This window comes from Ammospiza nelsoni, chromosome 6 (assembly GCF_027579445.1).
Source record: "Ammospiza nelsoni isolate bAmmNel1 chromosome 6, bAmmNel1.pri, whole genome shotgun sequence".
Classification (NCBI taxonomy): Eukaryota; Metazoa; Chordata; class Aves; order Passeriformes; family Passerellidae; genus Ammospiza; species Ammospiza nelsoni.
In genome coordinates, this window is record NC_080638.1 from 1892565 (window position 1) to 1908637 (window position 16073).

Genomic DNA, 16073 nt, shown 5'->3' on the forward strand with positions numbered 1-16073 from the left:
ATGTAACATTTCTATCAAAGATAGTGATGTGCAGGTATTCTCTCTTTGTTCTACCAATAATTGTATCCCTTATCAATATGAAGGAGCAGAGAAAATGTAATAGCTCTTAAATAAATATTGCTCTTTGAACACTGTGAAAATACAAAGCTGAATGAAATGAGTCACAGTATTCATCTGCAAGTACTTTAAGCTTGTTTTTTGCTTTTAAATCAGTTAAAAATTGGATCAAGTAAGACCTTTGAGCTAGATTGAATTGCATGTGGTTACATGATCCCTATTACATTAGAATGGATTTTAAAAGGCACAAAAAAGCTATTCTGGTTCTCCCGTTGTCAGTTATGTGTGTATAGAATCATACACCAGAGTTTATTTACCTCTGCTCAAGAACATGCTTTAGCTATTAGAACCAGAAAGAATAACAGTGCTCAAAAAGGAATACCAAAATGATTGGTCTGTTTCTACTTGTCTTTTTCACTCAGATGTCCACTGAATTTTTCATTTTAACATTAATGAGATAATGACAAGACAATGCATCTGAGATTTTAAAAGAGAAGTAAAAACTAAATAAGCCATTATATTTTTGCCCCAAGTCCTTGAAACAGCTCAAAAAAGAAATAAAAGGGTGTTCAAATCCTATTGATAAAAAGCAACAAAAGACTTGTTAGAGAATGAAGGGACTGAAAATGTCCCTAGAATTCAACTTTACTGATGAAGGAGTGAGTCTAGGTGCTCCTAATGAGCCAATAAGTTTACCTATGATAACTCTGGTGTTTTTATAGCTTCATACATGTCCTTGTGCTGAAATGATGGCAGTGTTTTGATCCATGACTTTGGTATGCTCCTGTGCCAGGTTACAGAAGAATCTGGGTTTTGGTAGTGGAAATGAATGTATAGATGTTTAACTGCATCCAAAAGCACCCAAATTTTGGACCGCTTTTGTGCTAAGAGAAGACATCACATTTTAATGGCGTTCGGGATGACATTAGTGATTTATCTATGTTTTTCACTTTATATTGACTATGGAACCTGAAGTATTGTGATGGTTGAAAAAACCAGCTAGCTCTAGGCGCTATTTATATGTTTCACAGTACTGCTGGCAAGACTTGGGGCCTGGCATCCAGCATGTTTATCTGGCTGATCCCCCGTGCTCCCCTACACACTCTCAGGTCATCCACTGACCTGAGTGTGACGGAGGCAATGGGCAGTCACTGCTGTAGGCTGCAGAGGCACAGATGCATCGTGACCCACGTGGATGATGTGGGTTGTGTTGCTGGGGATCTGAAGGCAAATAGCCACCCGGCTCTCGAGGTTTCTCTGTGGAGGAGGACCTCGGCAATGAAAGAAATGCCCAACCCACTTGCTGTGCATGCTGGATTTGCCTCCAGCTGCAAACACCTTGAGACAAAGTGTCTGGTGTGAGCGCTGCCTTTGATTTCTTCTCGATTCAGTCTTTTTTTTTTTTTTTTCCTTGAGGGGAAGCAGGAGTGTCCACAGCAGAGTTGGAGGTGCAGTGTCAAATATGGCCAAGCTGCATTTTCACAGCCATCCCTTGCAGAGAGTGGAATGTGCCACAGCTGCAATTCTCTAGGTGCAGAAGGAGCAGGCAGTCCATGCCCTGCTCGTGCTGCAGCTGGGAGAGGGAATCCGTGCAGCCATTAGAGGTGTTAACTCTGCCAAACACACCCTCCAGCCATGAACTAGGACCGGCTTTCTGTTCAGGTGCAGAATTAGGGCTGAGAGTTGATTTGGCTTCATTTGCGAGGGGGCTGCAGGAGCAGAGGCAATGCTGGCTCGTCCAGCCGGGGGGCTCGGGGCCGGGCGAGGCAGCGGCGCGCAGCTGCGGCCACCTTTCCTCTCCTTCTGGGAAACCTGATCCGGGCTCGGCTTTGCAATCTGTTGGAATTTATCGGAACCCGGACCCGAGCGACCCTCAACCCAAGCGTTTCTTTTCCTTCAGGGAACGCCCAGGGGAGCAGAGGCCGGGCTTGGCTTGGCTTGGCAGCATCGCTCCGGGCGGACAGCGCGGGCACAGCGCCTGCGATCACTGCGGCGTTAGCAGGGCGCGGGGGGCGAGGCGGGGGCAGCAGCCGATCCGATCCCATCCGTGCCGTGCCGATCCGTGCCGAGCCGATCCGATCCGTGCGCGGCGCAGTGCGGGCGGCGGCCGCCAGGGGCCGGCGGCGGGCCGGGAGCGGCGGTGGCAGGGGCGGCGGGCGGCGGCTCCGGAGCAACAGGGCCGGCTCGGAGCGCCGGGGGCGCGGTGCCGCGGGCTGGCCCCGCTCCCGCCTCCCATCTCCCGGCTCCCATCATCTCCCGGCTGCCTCGGCCGCCAGCTCCGCTCTCCGCGCTCCGGCCGGCGGCTCCTCGGCCGCGTCCCCCCGGGCTGGGACCACCCAACAAGTGAATGGAGCGGGCGGCAGCCGGCGGAGCCCCGGACGCGGCGGGGGCAGGCGCCGCTCGCAGGCAGCCCCGCCGGAGCCCGGCTCCGCGCACGGATTAGCCAGCGCTGATTTATTTACTGACAGACCTGCCGCCAGAACCGGGCTTGCGGAGAGCGGCGATCGCGCCTGCCCCTGCACACGACAAGCACGCACGACCAGCACACGCACAGCGCCTTCGTTTTCCCCGTGGGGACGAGAGCCTCGCTCGTTGTTGCCTTGTGGCCAATGCCGCGGCGAGCGGCTGCGGCGGTGCCCGGTGCGCCCAGCCCCGGCTCGCTGCCCCGGCACCCGGCTGGAAGCGGCAGAAATAAGTGGCCAACCTGTGGTGCGCACTGACCGCAGGCACCTGCGAGTGTGGATCAGCCGGCACAGCCCCTCGGCACCGCTGTCACCCGGCGCTCGCACCAGCGGGAGCAGCGCTGCTATTTCTCTGCCTAGGATCAGTAAGTATAACGGCGTTTTTAGGGTCTTCTTCTGCATGGCACGTAGGTACGGTTTCAAAAATAGCGTCATTTAATAGTTCGTGTTCACCTTCTCTCGCGTATTAATAGATGTGGCTATAGATGCGGTTTCTGTTTCAAAGGGGGATGTGAGGGGCTGTGTATTTTTTGGTGTGTGTGCTTGCATGTAGATGTTGCTTCAGTGCACCTGCAGTTGTTTTCTTGACATATCACGGTGTTTTCACTTGGCTGAGCATTGTACGTGCCCGTTCTCAAATTAAATCCAGCGAGATGTTCATTGTGATCGAAACACGATTCTGTAGATTAAAATGTAACATTCCCACACCTGAATCTGCAAATACAACAGAAGATCTTTGTCTAGATACATTTATTCTTTAATGTTTCGTGTAGATATATGTAGGTGTATCACTTACGTATGTGCTCAAAGACCTGAATGCACTGTGTGTTGCAGTATTTTTATTGGTGTTTATGTGTGTTGGTGTTTTAGGAGCATGCATATGTTTGTGTATGGATGCAAGTGCTTATATGGGTGGGGATTTTGTATCTGTCTCTATATATATGTGACATACCCACCCACATCCTTACCCACGGAGTCGTTCAAAATCTCTGTGCATGTGATGTGGGTGTGTGTGTAATGTAGAAGTGTGAATAGTGTGGGCAGCAGAAGATTTGAATGCCATGGTAATAGATGACACAGTTTCATTTGATCGGTCTGACCTTTTAGGAAAACAATCCAATCTTTTCCCTTTTTGTTTTTATTTTTGTGTGTTTGTGCATGTGCCTCAGGTTAAGTGCTTCTTCTGCATGACCATAACCAAAGGGTGACCCATCCACTCCCTTGTGTCCTATGGGGACCTCAGAGCCAGTTTCTCAGTCTTCATCTCCTCCTCCTCTTCCTCCTCCTCCATCGCCTCCTCCTCCTCTTACCGCTGTTGCTGATGCCCTGGGTGCTGCTCCCAGGTTTGAGACATTGTTGACAGGCTGAAGAAAGGATTTGCAAAGACCTCCTCACTGTGTAAATGAAGTGAATGGCTGGAATTAACTTCAGCTCTCCAAGAAATGACATTAAACAGTAAGTGTGCTAGGCCAAAGCATTACTAGGAACAAATAATGAGGAAAGAGACTATTTGCATTTGGTTTCAATGATGAGCTAAAACCATCTGTGGAGAACAGGTACCCTTTGGTTTGCATTTTTTTTTTTTCTTTCCCCTGAGGAATGCAGCCTTTGTAGCCTGTGAGGCAGTCATGATTCTGATCAGGTACAGCTGTGATGGCTGCAGAAGATAAATGAAAATAAAGGGGCTTGGTGGATGGAAGAACAAGGTCTCAGCTGTTCTCTGGCCCAATCTGAGAATTTCATCTTTTCTCATTAGCTAAACAGTAGTTTGTGTCAAACCTTCCAGAGAACAGGAAGATGTGGCTCTGTGGTTTTCCAAAGTACAGATTCAGCGCTACCACCACGTTTCCCCGCTCGACGCGCAGGTGACCGCCCTCCGAACGCTGATGGCTTTGAACTTCCCGGCTGCCAAAGTCACGCTGTAAATAGCGCAAAACCTCGTCAGGGCGAGCGCCCACAAACCAAAACAAGACTTGCAGGATGGAGGTGGCCATGGTGAGCGCCGACAGCTCCGGCTGCAACACCCACATGCCCTACGGCTACGCGGCCCAGGCGCGGGCCCGCGAGCGGGAGCGCCTGGCCCAGTCCCGGGCGGCGGCGGCGGCGGCCGTGGCGGCGGCCACGGCGGCGGTGGAAGGTGGGGCGGCGGGCGGAGGGGGGCCCTACCACCACTACCACCAGGAGCAGGCCCGCGGGGCCTCCTCCTCGCGCTCAGGCAGCCTGCCCCGCCGGCAGAGCGGCAAGAGGAGGAAGAAGGGCAAGAAGAGGAGCCACCACCTGGGCAGCAGGGAGTGTGGGGCCTCCTTCCCCTGCTCCGAGCTGCTGCCGCTCAGTGGTTCCGAGGAGAGGATACTGAAGGACTTGAGCGAGGAGGAGGAGGAGGACGAAGACGAGGATGAAGACGACGAGGAGGAAGGGAAGCTCTACTACAGCGATGACTATGGGGAGGATGAGTTTTCCTACTCGGACCAGCCGCCCGATGACGGGGGAGGCCCCGGGGGTTACTGCTCTGTGCGCTACAGCGAGTACGAGTGCTGCGAGCGCGTGGTGATCAACGTGTCGGGGCTGCGCTTCGAGACCCAGCTGAAGACCTTGGCTCAGTTCCCGGAGACGCTGCTGGGGGACCCAGCCAAGAGGGGCAGGTACTTTGATCCTCTCAGGAACGAGTACTTCTTCGACAGGAACCGGCCCAGCTTTGACGCCATCCTGTACTACTACCAGAGCGGTGGCCGGCTGAAGAGGCCAGTCAATGTGCCCTTTGACATCTTCTCTGAGGAGGTAAAGTTCTACCAGCTTGGGGAGGAGGCCATGCTCAAGTTCAGGGAGGATGAAGGTTTTGTCAAAGAGGAAGAGGAAAAGGTTTTGCCGGAGAATGAGTTTAAGAGGCAGGTGTGGCTGCTGTTTGAGTACCCGGAAAGCTCCAGTCCAGCCAGAGGCATCGCCATTGTCTCTGTCTTGGTCATTTTGATCTCCATTGTCATCTTTTGTCTGGAGACTTTACCAGAGTTCAGAGATGACAAGGAATTCGTCATGTCCCTGAGCTTAGGGAAGGGGCTTTCCAACGAGTCTCTCCGCCTGGACGCCGGGGAGCACACCATCTTCAATGACCCTTTTTTCATTGTAGAGACCGTGTGCATCATCTGGTTCTCCTTCGAGTTTACAGTGCGCTGCTTTGCGTGTCCCAGCAAAGCACACTTCTTCAAGAACGTCATGAACATCATAGACATTGTGTCCATCTTGCCTTACTTCATCACCCTGGGCACGGACCTGGCGCAGGAGCAGGGCAGCCAGCAGGCCATGTCCTTTGCCATCCTGAGGATCATCCGTCTGGTCAGGGTGTTTCGCATCTTCAAGCTCTCCAGGCACTCCAAGGGTTTGCAGATCCTGGGTCACACGCTCAGGGCCAGCATGAGGGAACTTGGCCTCCTCATCTTCTTCCTTTTTATCGGAGTCATTTTGTTTTCCAGTGCTGTTTACTTTGCAGAAGCTGACGAGCCTGCCACCCATTTTCAAAGCATCCCAGATGCCTTTTGGTGGGCCGTAGTGACCATGACTACGGTCGGTTATGGGGACATGAAACCCATAACCGTGGGTGGGAAGATAGTCGGGTCCCTGTGTGCCATTGCAGGAGTGTTAACCATTGCTTTACCAGTGCCAGTGATTGTCTCCAATTTTAACTATTTCTACCACAGAGAAACTGAGAACGAAGAGCACACGCAGATGATGCAAAATGCTGTCAGTTGCCCTTACCTCCCTACAAATTTACTGAAGAAATTTAGGAGCGCATCATCTTCGTCCACAGAGGATAAATCAGAGTATTTGGAGATGGAAGAAGGAGTTAAAGAATCTCTTTGTGTAAAGGAGACTAAAAGTCAGGACACGGGGAATAGCAGTGAGTCAGAGAAGAAAAACTGTGTAAATTCAAATTCTGTGGAAACTGATGTGTAGTTTTGAGCGTTTCCAAATATATTTATGCATTAAAGAGTGCAGTGAAAATAACGAAATATGCAAACAAGAGTCTGCAGCATACAGTAGTATGCCATTTAATGGTTAAATACAAATAAAAAGCATTGCTGAACATGTATTACATATCAAGTAAGTGTTACAACTTGAGGAAAGGATTGCTAGATCTGATAAATTTTCAGACTTTATATTTTTATTAGAATGCAAGTGTTTTGCACATGAGGCTGAAAAATTTATTAAAACCAAGTCAGTTTTAAAGTGGGTGCATGAACTGTCGACATCACTAATAACAGCTCTGTGGTAAAAGTTGGCATTCAGAGGTATTTACTATGTAAGAAACAATGAAGTTTGGTAGTCATTTATCTATTTATCAGTGCTTTAATAGCAGCTACCATAAATCATTGGATACCATAGTCATTGTTTTTCAAATGGTAAATTTATTGTAAAAAGATATTCTACAGAAGATAGATCTAATTTTTTTTTTTCTTGAAATCTATAATGCTTGTTTTTAACTGGAAATTTACTTTGGAAAGGCTGTTGACCCTCCAGAAATTGTTTATTTTTATAACTCTCTTTGGAGGCATTGCAGCATTTGTTGTCTAATAATGAAAGAAATGAAGTAAGAGAATTGTTAAACCTGGTCTGACTGCAAAGGCAAAATGACTGGAATGCTTTTTTGCACTACTTTATATGCTGGAGATATATCGAAAGAGACTTCATACTGTGAATGTTTACTAATGTAATAGTTCAATGACAATCATTGGGAGAGTGAATTCTGCATAATATTTTATTGTTTCTTCTTCCTCTGTGATGCTGATGGCAAAACAGCTGACATGACATCAATTCCATACACTTTTTGATTATGAATATCTGTGATCTGGAAAAGGATTGTGAAGTAAAATTTTCTAATCAAAATTATTTGAAATCGGTGTTTTCTACTGATGCCCTCAAGAAATACCAACCTAATTTATATCTTTTTTTTTTCTTTTTCTGCTTAATTTAGCATTCAGAGTCTACGATTAGTACATGCACTTTGTCAGTATTGAGGAAATTTGGTGTATGGGAGGAGCAGGTAGAAATAATAAGATACTCAGTTGTTACAGTGCTGACAATTGAGGATTGCTGACTTTTAATAATGTGCTATTATTGGTGCTGCAATTCCCCTTGATTACAGCTTTCACCCATGTATATTTGAAGCAACATTTAAGATCTAAACCAGGCATTTGGGGTTTCAAAAGGAACACATTGGGTCCCATGGAGTCCTTGTGAAAGCATTCCATGGTCTCTCTTCACTGATTTTCAGGCCAGCTATATTTTGCTATGTGTCAAAACCTCCCACCGCCCTTCCTAGGAGGTTCAGGTAGGTAAAGATTAGCTGGCCTGCAGTATATTCCAGAGTCCAGAGCGAGATAGGTGAGATATTGCTGCATACAACATAAATAATAGATTCAGAACAAGGCTTTTTCAGACTTGCCATTACCATTAGGGAAGGCACAATTAATCCGTCACTGTTTTTGAAGAGGCACTGTGGAACATTCCAGATTATAAAACTTGAACCAAATTGGCATATGCACTTTAAGGTCTGGGACAGGCTGTTATGGAAGGAAAAAGGACTTACCAACACCACAGAATGACAGTAGTTTGCAATGTTCATTTAAAGCTGAGTGGAGATGGAGAGTTTTTTGCAGGGAGAACTTGTTGGTGACTGACTTACAGCAACAACAGATGCACTCTGAATTGGGCATCCATGATATTACACATGATAAGCCTTGTTTGCTGAATCCAGTGGCACCAAACAGAGCTGCAGACACAGGCTTCTGTTTAATGGTTGGGTTTTGCCTTCATAGTTTTTCTGTGAGTCTCTTCGAAAAGTTTCTCTGCTTGTCTTCTTTTGCATTACAGAAAAATAAAAAAAAAAGACAACACACAAAAGACTGCGTTGTGCTGAGCCCTGCTTCAAAATGTGTGTTTAAGTGTCTGATTCCTAATTTAAAAACACTGAGCAGGCTTCACTGTATTTTTGATGTGAAGCATTAAAGAGAGCTCCTTTTTATTGTGGTGGTGTCAATCCCAGCTGCGCTTTGAGTGAAGTGACTCAGTGATTTTATACATAGGCATTTGCCAAAATTTAATGTTACATTTCACTCCAGCTGACCTGAGTTCAACGTGCTAAATATTTTTTTTCCACAGAGTCAATATGAGCAGCGAGGATGAGTGTTCTATAAAACCTGTAACTGAAGTATTTCTTTCACAGATAGCAGTTAATGGCCTAAAGGGCACGAGGGTTCTCTTGCTGAATGGCTTGGTCCTGGTTCTGTGTGACACCAGGGAGCATTTAGTGCCTGGGACCATGGCAACGAGCTAGGAGTGAAAGAAACACTGAGCAGGTGAATAAAGAACTTAGGGAAAATAAGTTCTATGTGTTTGCAGCATTGATTGGTTGGAAGGGGAGGTGGTTCATAAGAGGTGGGATTTCAGACCTCTGATGGAAAGGAGAAAACTCTTTGAATCACTTTGAAAATGCATTCGTGCTGTAGCCAGGGAGCTCAGCATGAGGGGAGTGCTTTAATAAACAGCTGAGACCAGATGCTGACAAACTCCTGTTCAGGAGTGCTAGAAGATGCAGTTTGTTACAGCATCAATTTCATTTACAGTTCTGTTCTTCATTACAGCCTCTGCTGGTTTTGTCTTCTATAAGTAACACAAAAGAATAGTGATTGCTATTAATATCAAACTGGTTCTTTGCTCTGTTTCCTTGATACATGACTGTTAAAAAAAAAAAAAAAAAAGTAATCTTAACTTCTTCAAGCACTCAACTGTTCAAACAAGTGTGCAGTGTCCATGCTGGGCTGTTTTCAGAGCAGTTCCTTGCTCTCAGAAGGAGAGGCTCTGACTGCAGGGGCTCCTAGCAGTTGGCAGAGCAATGTTCTGGGTGTGTCCTCAGGTAATGCTGGAGCCTCCTGCAGTGAATAAACACTTGGTCATGATAAATAGGATCTATGGAGCTCAGTGCTACGCTGTGCTGTCAGCATTCTGAATCACAGAAGGAATTGTGCATTCCAGAGTGGAAGCAAATAGCTCTACTTGGGTTTGTAATTTGATTTTTCAGCTATCTGTTGGTCCAGTCACAATATAGTTTTATCATGCCAAAGTCCTACCACTAACATGCTAAAACCCAAAGATCCCAAGTGCTTTAAGAAATAGAAATTTGTGTTAAGTATTACTTTGGTTGAAATTTTGTGCCAGAGAAACCCTTTAATGGCGCTGTTATGGCTCCAAACTACTGCTCCTGATTCTGTCAGATCTTTCCTAGTGATACTGACACCTCTCAGAAAAATAATTTTATTGTGATTTGGGCATTTTACATTTTTAAATTCTAGTGGTGAAATGCATTCCTGATGTAGCTGATGTGAATGGATTTACACTGGGGATCATTTTAGTTCTACTAATGTAGTTCAAATGATTTCACATTGACATACATTTCAGCTAAAAATAATGCAAAATGAGATATTTCAGGTTTGCTCGCAGTGGTGAAAAAATTTGGAGGAGTTCCATTAGAATTCATGGAAACACAGCAGCACCAAATCCGATTTCAAATATAGTCTGATAGTTAACAGTGTGCTGGCATTCATTTAAAGAATTTCCTAGGTATTTTTATAGATCTCTTAAGTGCCAAGGCCAGACTCATAAGGAGAGAGTTTTGCCAGCTGAAGCACTGGATTTAATGGCTGGCTTTAATTTAATAAGATCCATATTTTTTTTCTTTATTACATTTTTGATGTTACATTGGTTCCTTGAAAACATCAGCCTGGATGCTGAACTTGATGCCAGAAGAAATGTGTAACCCAATTAGAGTGAAAGTTTTTAGTGTTCAGTTACGATTTCTGAATTGATTCCACAAGAGGCTAATTCCATTTGATGGAAAATGCAATTTGTTTGTATTTGAAGGAAAATATAATTTGTTTTTTATTTTGAAGGAAAATTCTTCTGCTTACATAGCTTTTCATGTGTGGAATCCACCTCTGTTGTGTTCGTGTAATGCAGAATAAATCTGGGAGATCCAGGGGATAAAAATCCCCAATGTGATCATGATTACATCTAATTCATGGAAATAGTGTCCTTGGTGTTTGGGGATGCTGATAGGCATCCTTGTGGTCATAAAACTGGGATTTGAGCGTGTTTTCAGCCTGTAAAGCTTTGGAATGTGACAATGGTTTTCATAGTGCTGGCGTGGAAAGAGTTTGGGATCAGGCCATAACCTTGAAGGAAGGGTGTTGGAGTGTAACTCCTGACATGGAACATTGCTGTCAAGTTTGCTGTCAGGTGTTGAGAGTCATTTGACTTGGGATTTGAAAATTCAGTGCTGAGCTGCCCAAGAACATGAGGTACTTCATATTTATGCATAAGTGTAGGATAAATGTGCTATGGGAAACCAGCTAAATATCAGAAAGTCTGTTCCATTTGTAGCTAGTTCCTGAAAAGTCTTTCTTGCACAGCATTGAAAAATGAAATCTGTCTTTCTGGTCATCCTGGATGCATAAAACTCATGCTGAATACCAATAAATTTTTAGCATAATCTTTAAATTTATAGATAATACTCAAATTAAATATAATTTATCCATTGTGTTGCTGGCTTCCTCTATTTTTTACTGGTTCTTTATTACTTTTTACTGTCATTCAGCCCAGTTATAAATACTTTACATTTATTACATAGATTAAAACTTACTTAAATTTATTAAATAAATAAACATTTTTTAACATTTAATTAATCTGCATGAGACAGTAAGAAATAAAAACAAGTATTGAAACCTCCCCAACTATGGCATCCAGCGTGTAAGTTATGTATTTTTCTTATCTTTAAATAACCTAAATAACAGAATAACTTCAGTAGACATGGGGCAGGGTATACACTTTCCTCTTGCTATAGCTGAATGATTACATGCATCAGATTTTGCAGAGAATAAGGTCTAGTTGACAGATTTATCATATTTTTGCACCTCCATTTGAAACAAATACTTATAGAGAAGTTGGCACTTTTGTAAGAATGAGCATCTTTAATTTCCACAGGGACCATCTAATGTGGAAAAAGTGATTGGCAGATAAATTCTGGGTTAAAGTGCATAAATGTTTTGTACCTGAAACCCAGGAACTCCCCATATCCCTGCCATGCTTACTGTGTCTTCAGGATTCCACATTCTGAAGGAAAAATCATTAAAGAATTATATACTGAGATGGTTGAATTAATTCTTATTTTTAATCCTTTTCTATATAATTATAATGTGCCTTGAGCCCTTTTTCTGCAACAGGCCCTTTAGAAAAGAAATACATAAGTATATAAGACGGCAAGAAGAGAAAGCTTACATCACAGGAAAAAAAAGCTCATAAAACACACAAATTGAGGGAAAGTAAGTAAAAAACTCCTTTAATGCCCTCCATTTGTGCATTTATGGTGCTGCCAGTAAAACCAAGCTGGGGGCACACTGGGTGAACTGGTCTGCAGCTCCAGGGAGGGGTCCGTGCCCTGTTGCTCTCCCAGGCTCCCTGGGCTCAGCTGGGCCATGGGAAGGTTCTCCCTGTGCTGAGCTGCCACGGGCTCCTGGAGGTTTTCAGCCTGTCTGGTAAATCCATGGGAGCAAATGATGCCTCGGGTTTCAGCTTTTATATTTTCACATTCTGTGCTGCTTTAGTGTGTGGGTCTGGGCTCCACATTCAGGGATGGTGAGCTCTGTGCCCAGAGCAGGGAGACAAAACAATTCCTGCTCCAGCTGGGCACCAAGGACAAATGATCCCAATCTCAGCCCCAGAGCACAAACCCCGTGGGCTGCAGAGAGAAAAACAAGCAGGCTGGGAGTGCCTGGGCTAAAGCTGCAATGGGACAATGAACTGCAAGGTGCAAATGGAGCAGAACTGATCCCAGGGAGAGAGCCCGGCAGCGCTCGTGCATTTTGGGGCCATTTTGGGTCATCTTGGGTGCAGCCCTGGCTGGGCTCTGGTGCTGCCCAAGGTGGATCCATGGAGGAGATGCTTTGAATCAATCCCTGCTTTATTCTGCAGCTCTGTCCAGCCCCTGCTCTAGGGCAGCCTACACAAGGGATCACTCCTAACACAAGTATCCTGCTGAGTGCAAAATTTGGATTTTTTGCTTGGCAATACCATGCAGCCTTCCCAGACAGGGAGGCCTCAAAGATTCCAGTTTGCCAGTTCCTAATCTGTAAAAGGTCTCACATCTGCCTTCACAAAATGTGCTTTTCAGTACCTGAATCCCATTCATTTCAAAAGAAGCTGGGCTGTGAAATGCTTCCTCTGCATTGAGGAACAAGTGATTTTCTTAAGGTCAAAAAAGACACTGTGGTGGAGGAGGTTTTACAGATGTTGCACAAAGGAGTGTAGGAAGGGACAGAACATATTCAAGAGAGATTTTGGTCTCTGTTTTTAATCTCTTGCTCCTAGGGCATTTGTGTTCAGAGTAAGGGAGGAGGATGGATGGAGTCAGTGAGCTATGTCAAAGGCATCTTTAATTTTAGATACATGCTTTTCTTCTGTTCTTAGCAATCAGAATAAAATAAGTTTGGGTGGTTTTTTTTCTTGTGGTTGGGATTTTTTGTATGTTTATTTTTTTTTTTTTTAACATTATTTTTATTAGTTACTTAGTCCTAACACCTATTATAAAGGGGTGATATATGCTGAATGTGGAACTGTCCTCCTGGACATGAATGGTAATTTTCCATTCAGAAAACCAGCTGAGACCTGCTCAGCATCACTCCTGTCCTTCTCTTTGGGTTTCAGGTGTGCTGCCTTGGGCTCCAATGCCTTGCAGGGTTTCTTGTGTCAATAGTAGGCAGTGCTGGCCCTGCCATGCAGGAGAGCCAAGGAGAAAATTCATTGTGCTTGTTTGTGTTTATGTTGGTATGATTTTGGTGCAGAATTTTGCAGTAGAGGAGGGATGCTCCCATGATGTGCTTTGGAAAAAAATACAATCACATGCAAGCTACACGTTCCCCACACTGTGTATTTCAGGTTAAACACCTTCTGTTTCATTAGTGGGTCTGTATTTTAAAGATGCCCTCAACTTGCCCTGAATTCCTTAGGAATTTAAGAATTTATTTTTCAGGTCTCAAGCATGAGGGAAGATGATCCCTCTTTGCATTCAAAATGGCAAGGCATTATTTTAAAGCAGATATCTTCTTGCATATTTTCAGGTTAAGAAGCTAAGGAATAATATTTTTCTGTTCAAGTCTTTCTTAAATATAAGCTGCAGATACACACAGAGAAGGAAAATATGGTTTGATCACAGGGAAGAAATAGAAAATATTTTTAATTCAATGTTTAAAGGGCATAATTGTGTTTTATTCTGTGCCAGATGACAAGCTCAGATAAATGTTGCTTTAGCAAGAATCTATCCTGCTGCAGAGAGTGCAGTAGAGGAATTGTACGGCAATTTATACTCCAGCATTTATTTCTGTGTATGTTTATTTCTGTTAGCTATTTGTAAGCAATGTTATTTATTCAGGACTCCTAGATCTCAAAACTAAGGACAAAAATGTTATAAGGATCTGAGTAAATGAGAGGAACAAAGTTGAATTCTTCTGAGGATCTGCAAGAAGAAATTGTTATTTTGGTGCCTTTTACTTGTGAACATCCCTAAAAAATGATAGGATTATTTCATAGGTTGGAAGGTAAAACTGGTTTTGTGTGGCTGGTACAGTATTTTCTGCTTCTCAGAATTTAATGGAGGATAAGCATTTTTATGTCTTTGAAATATGTAGAAAATGTGAGCAAGTAGATATTGTAATAATTTGCTGCTCTTTGCCCTATTTTACAAGACAATGTTGCCAGAGTTGATTGCTGGTGCTGGACAACTCAGTTCCTAAGCCAAATGCAGCCAAAGGCTGTAAGCAGATTTACTTTTGAATTCATGCATAAAAAGTGCTTTTTAAATGGTCTTATTTTTGGGCACCCAGAAATAAGGGCATTCAGACCACTACCTACTTCTGAAAATTTCTGATGGTTGGACTGATTTGTGTCTCTTGAGAGGAGAGAACCATATTTCAGCTATTATTTTGGTTTCTGTGCTATTCTGTATTTTGAATTATACCTAATAGAAGCAAGCATGGAAACCCACAAGGTTTCCAAGCACAGTCCTGGTTGCACTGCCAAATGAAACAACAGATGGGATTTAATAGGTTCCCCTAATTAGCCAGGCATCTTCCACTATAGGATTGCCCAAAGAAATGCTCCTTAATCCTTCTGACCTCTGCTCTATGCTGTAAAAAGGTTCTCCTGATGCCAGAACAGCAATGGCAATTTGAGGTGGTGAAAGAAATGTGTTTGTTTGGGAGCAGCCAGGGCTGGGAAAGGCAGGAGCTGATGGGATCCCACAGGGATGGGACCTCAGCAGTGTCCTACAGCATGAGCAGGGTGAAAAGGGCTCCAGGTGAGCTGGGCAGGGCCATTCTGGGTGAGATGGGCTCCAGGTGGGGCTGGGCAGGACCATTCTGGGTGAGATGGGCTCCAGGTGAGCTGGGCAGGTGAGATGGGCTCCAGGTGAGCTGGGCAAGGCCATTCTGGGTGAGATGGGCTCCAGGTGAGCTGGGCAGGTGAGATGGGCTCCAGGTGAGCTGGGCAGGGCCATTCTGGGTGAGATGGGCTCCAGGTGAGCTGGGCAGGGCCATTCTGGGTGAGATGGGCTCCAGGTGAGCTGGGCAGGGCCATTCTGGGTGAGATGGGCTCCAGGTGAGCTGGGCAGGGCCATTCTGGGTGAGATGGGCTCCAGGTGGGGCTGGGCAGGACCATCAAAACCTGCAGTATTTTGCAGAACCTGAAAAATCAAAACCACAGATGTGTAGGATTCTTGTTTTTGAGTTTGGCCTCATTTCTGTTCCTGCTCCTGATTTGAATTTTGAGCTATATTAAGGTAACCTTTGTGTTTGGGAGAAAGAGGTGGTCAGTAATGCAGAAGTTACAGGGGGTGTGTTAATGTGTATAATGTAATTATAAAATGAGTAAAATGGGGATGTCAGTGTGGCACAACACATGGCACAGTGCTCTGGTATTTGAGCCAGTTCTGAACAAATTTGCTCAGGACTTGGAACAGCCCTGCCAAGAGCACAGGGAGGGGTATTTGTGTGATCACTGAACATTCCTCTTGATTTAATGCAAGCAATGAATATGTCACAGACATCTTTTATGAAAAATCCTTTCCTTAGGATTTTTCCTCCTGAGAAACTGAGAGGTTTCAGGAACAAAATGTAAGTGTTGATTATCTGCTGCTGTGGAATGCAACAGGTGCATCTGTGATTGGTTCATGTGGTTGTTTCTAATTAATGGCCAATCACAGTCCAGCTGGCTCGGACTGTCTGTCCAAGCCATAGACTTTTGTTTTCATTTCTTCTTTTTCTATTCTTAGGCAGCCTTCTGAAGAAATCTTTTCTTCTGTTCTTTTAGTATAGTTTTAATGTAATAGATATCATAAAATAATAAATCAAGCTCTCTGAAACATGGAGTCAGATCCTCGTCTCTTCCCTCAACCTGAGACCCCTGTGAACACGGTCACATGAATAGAGATTTTAGAGTCCAGTGCAACTCTCTTCA

General features: G+C 44.7%; 1 protein-coding gene across 1 annotated transcript; it reads left to right on the forward strand.

Moving 5' to 3' along the window:
- Positions 1-2639: 2639 nt before the first annotated feature.
- KCNA4 (potassium voltage-gated channel subfamily A member 4) lies at positions 2640-8414 on the forward strand. Its single transcript, XM_059475074.1, has 2 exons — positions 2640-2884; positions 3689-8414. The coding sequence occupies exon 2, from the start codon at positions 4500-4502 to the stop codon at positions 6465-6467; it is 1968 nt and encodes a 655-aa protein (XP_059331057.1). The 5' UTR covers positions 2640-2884; positions 3689-4499; the 3' UTR covers positions 6468-8414.
- The last annotated feature ends 7659 nt before the right edge of the window (positions 8415-16073 follow it).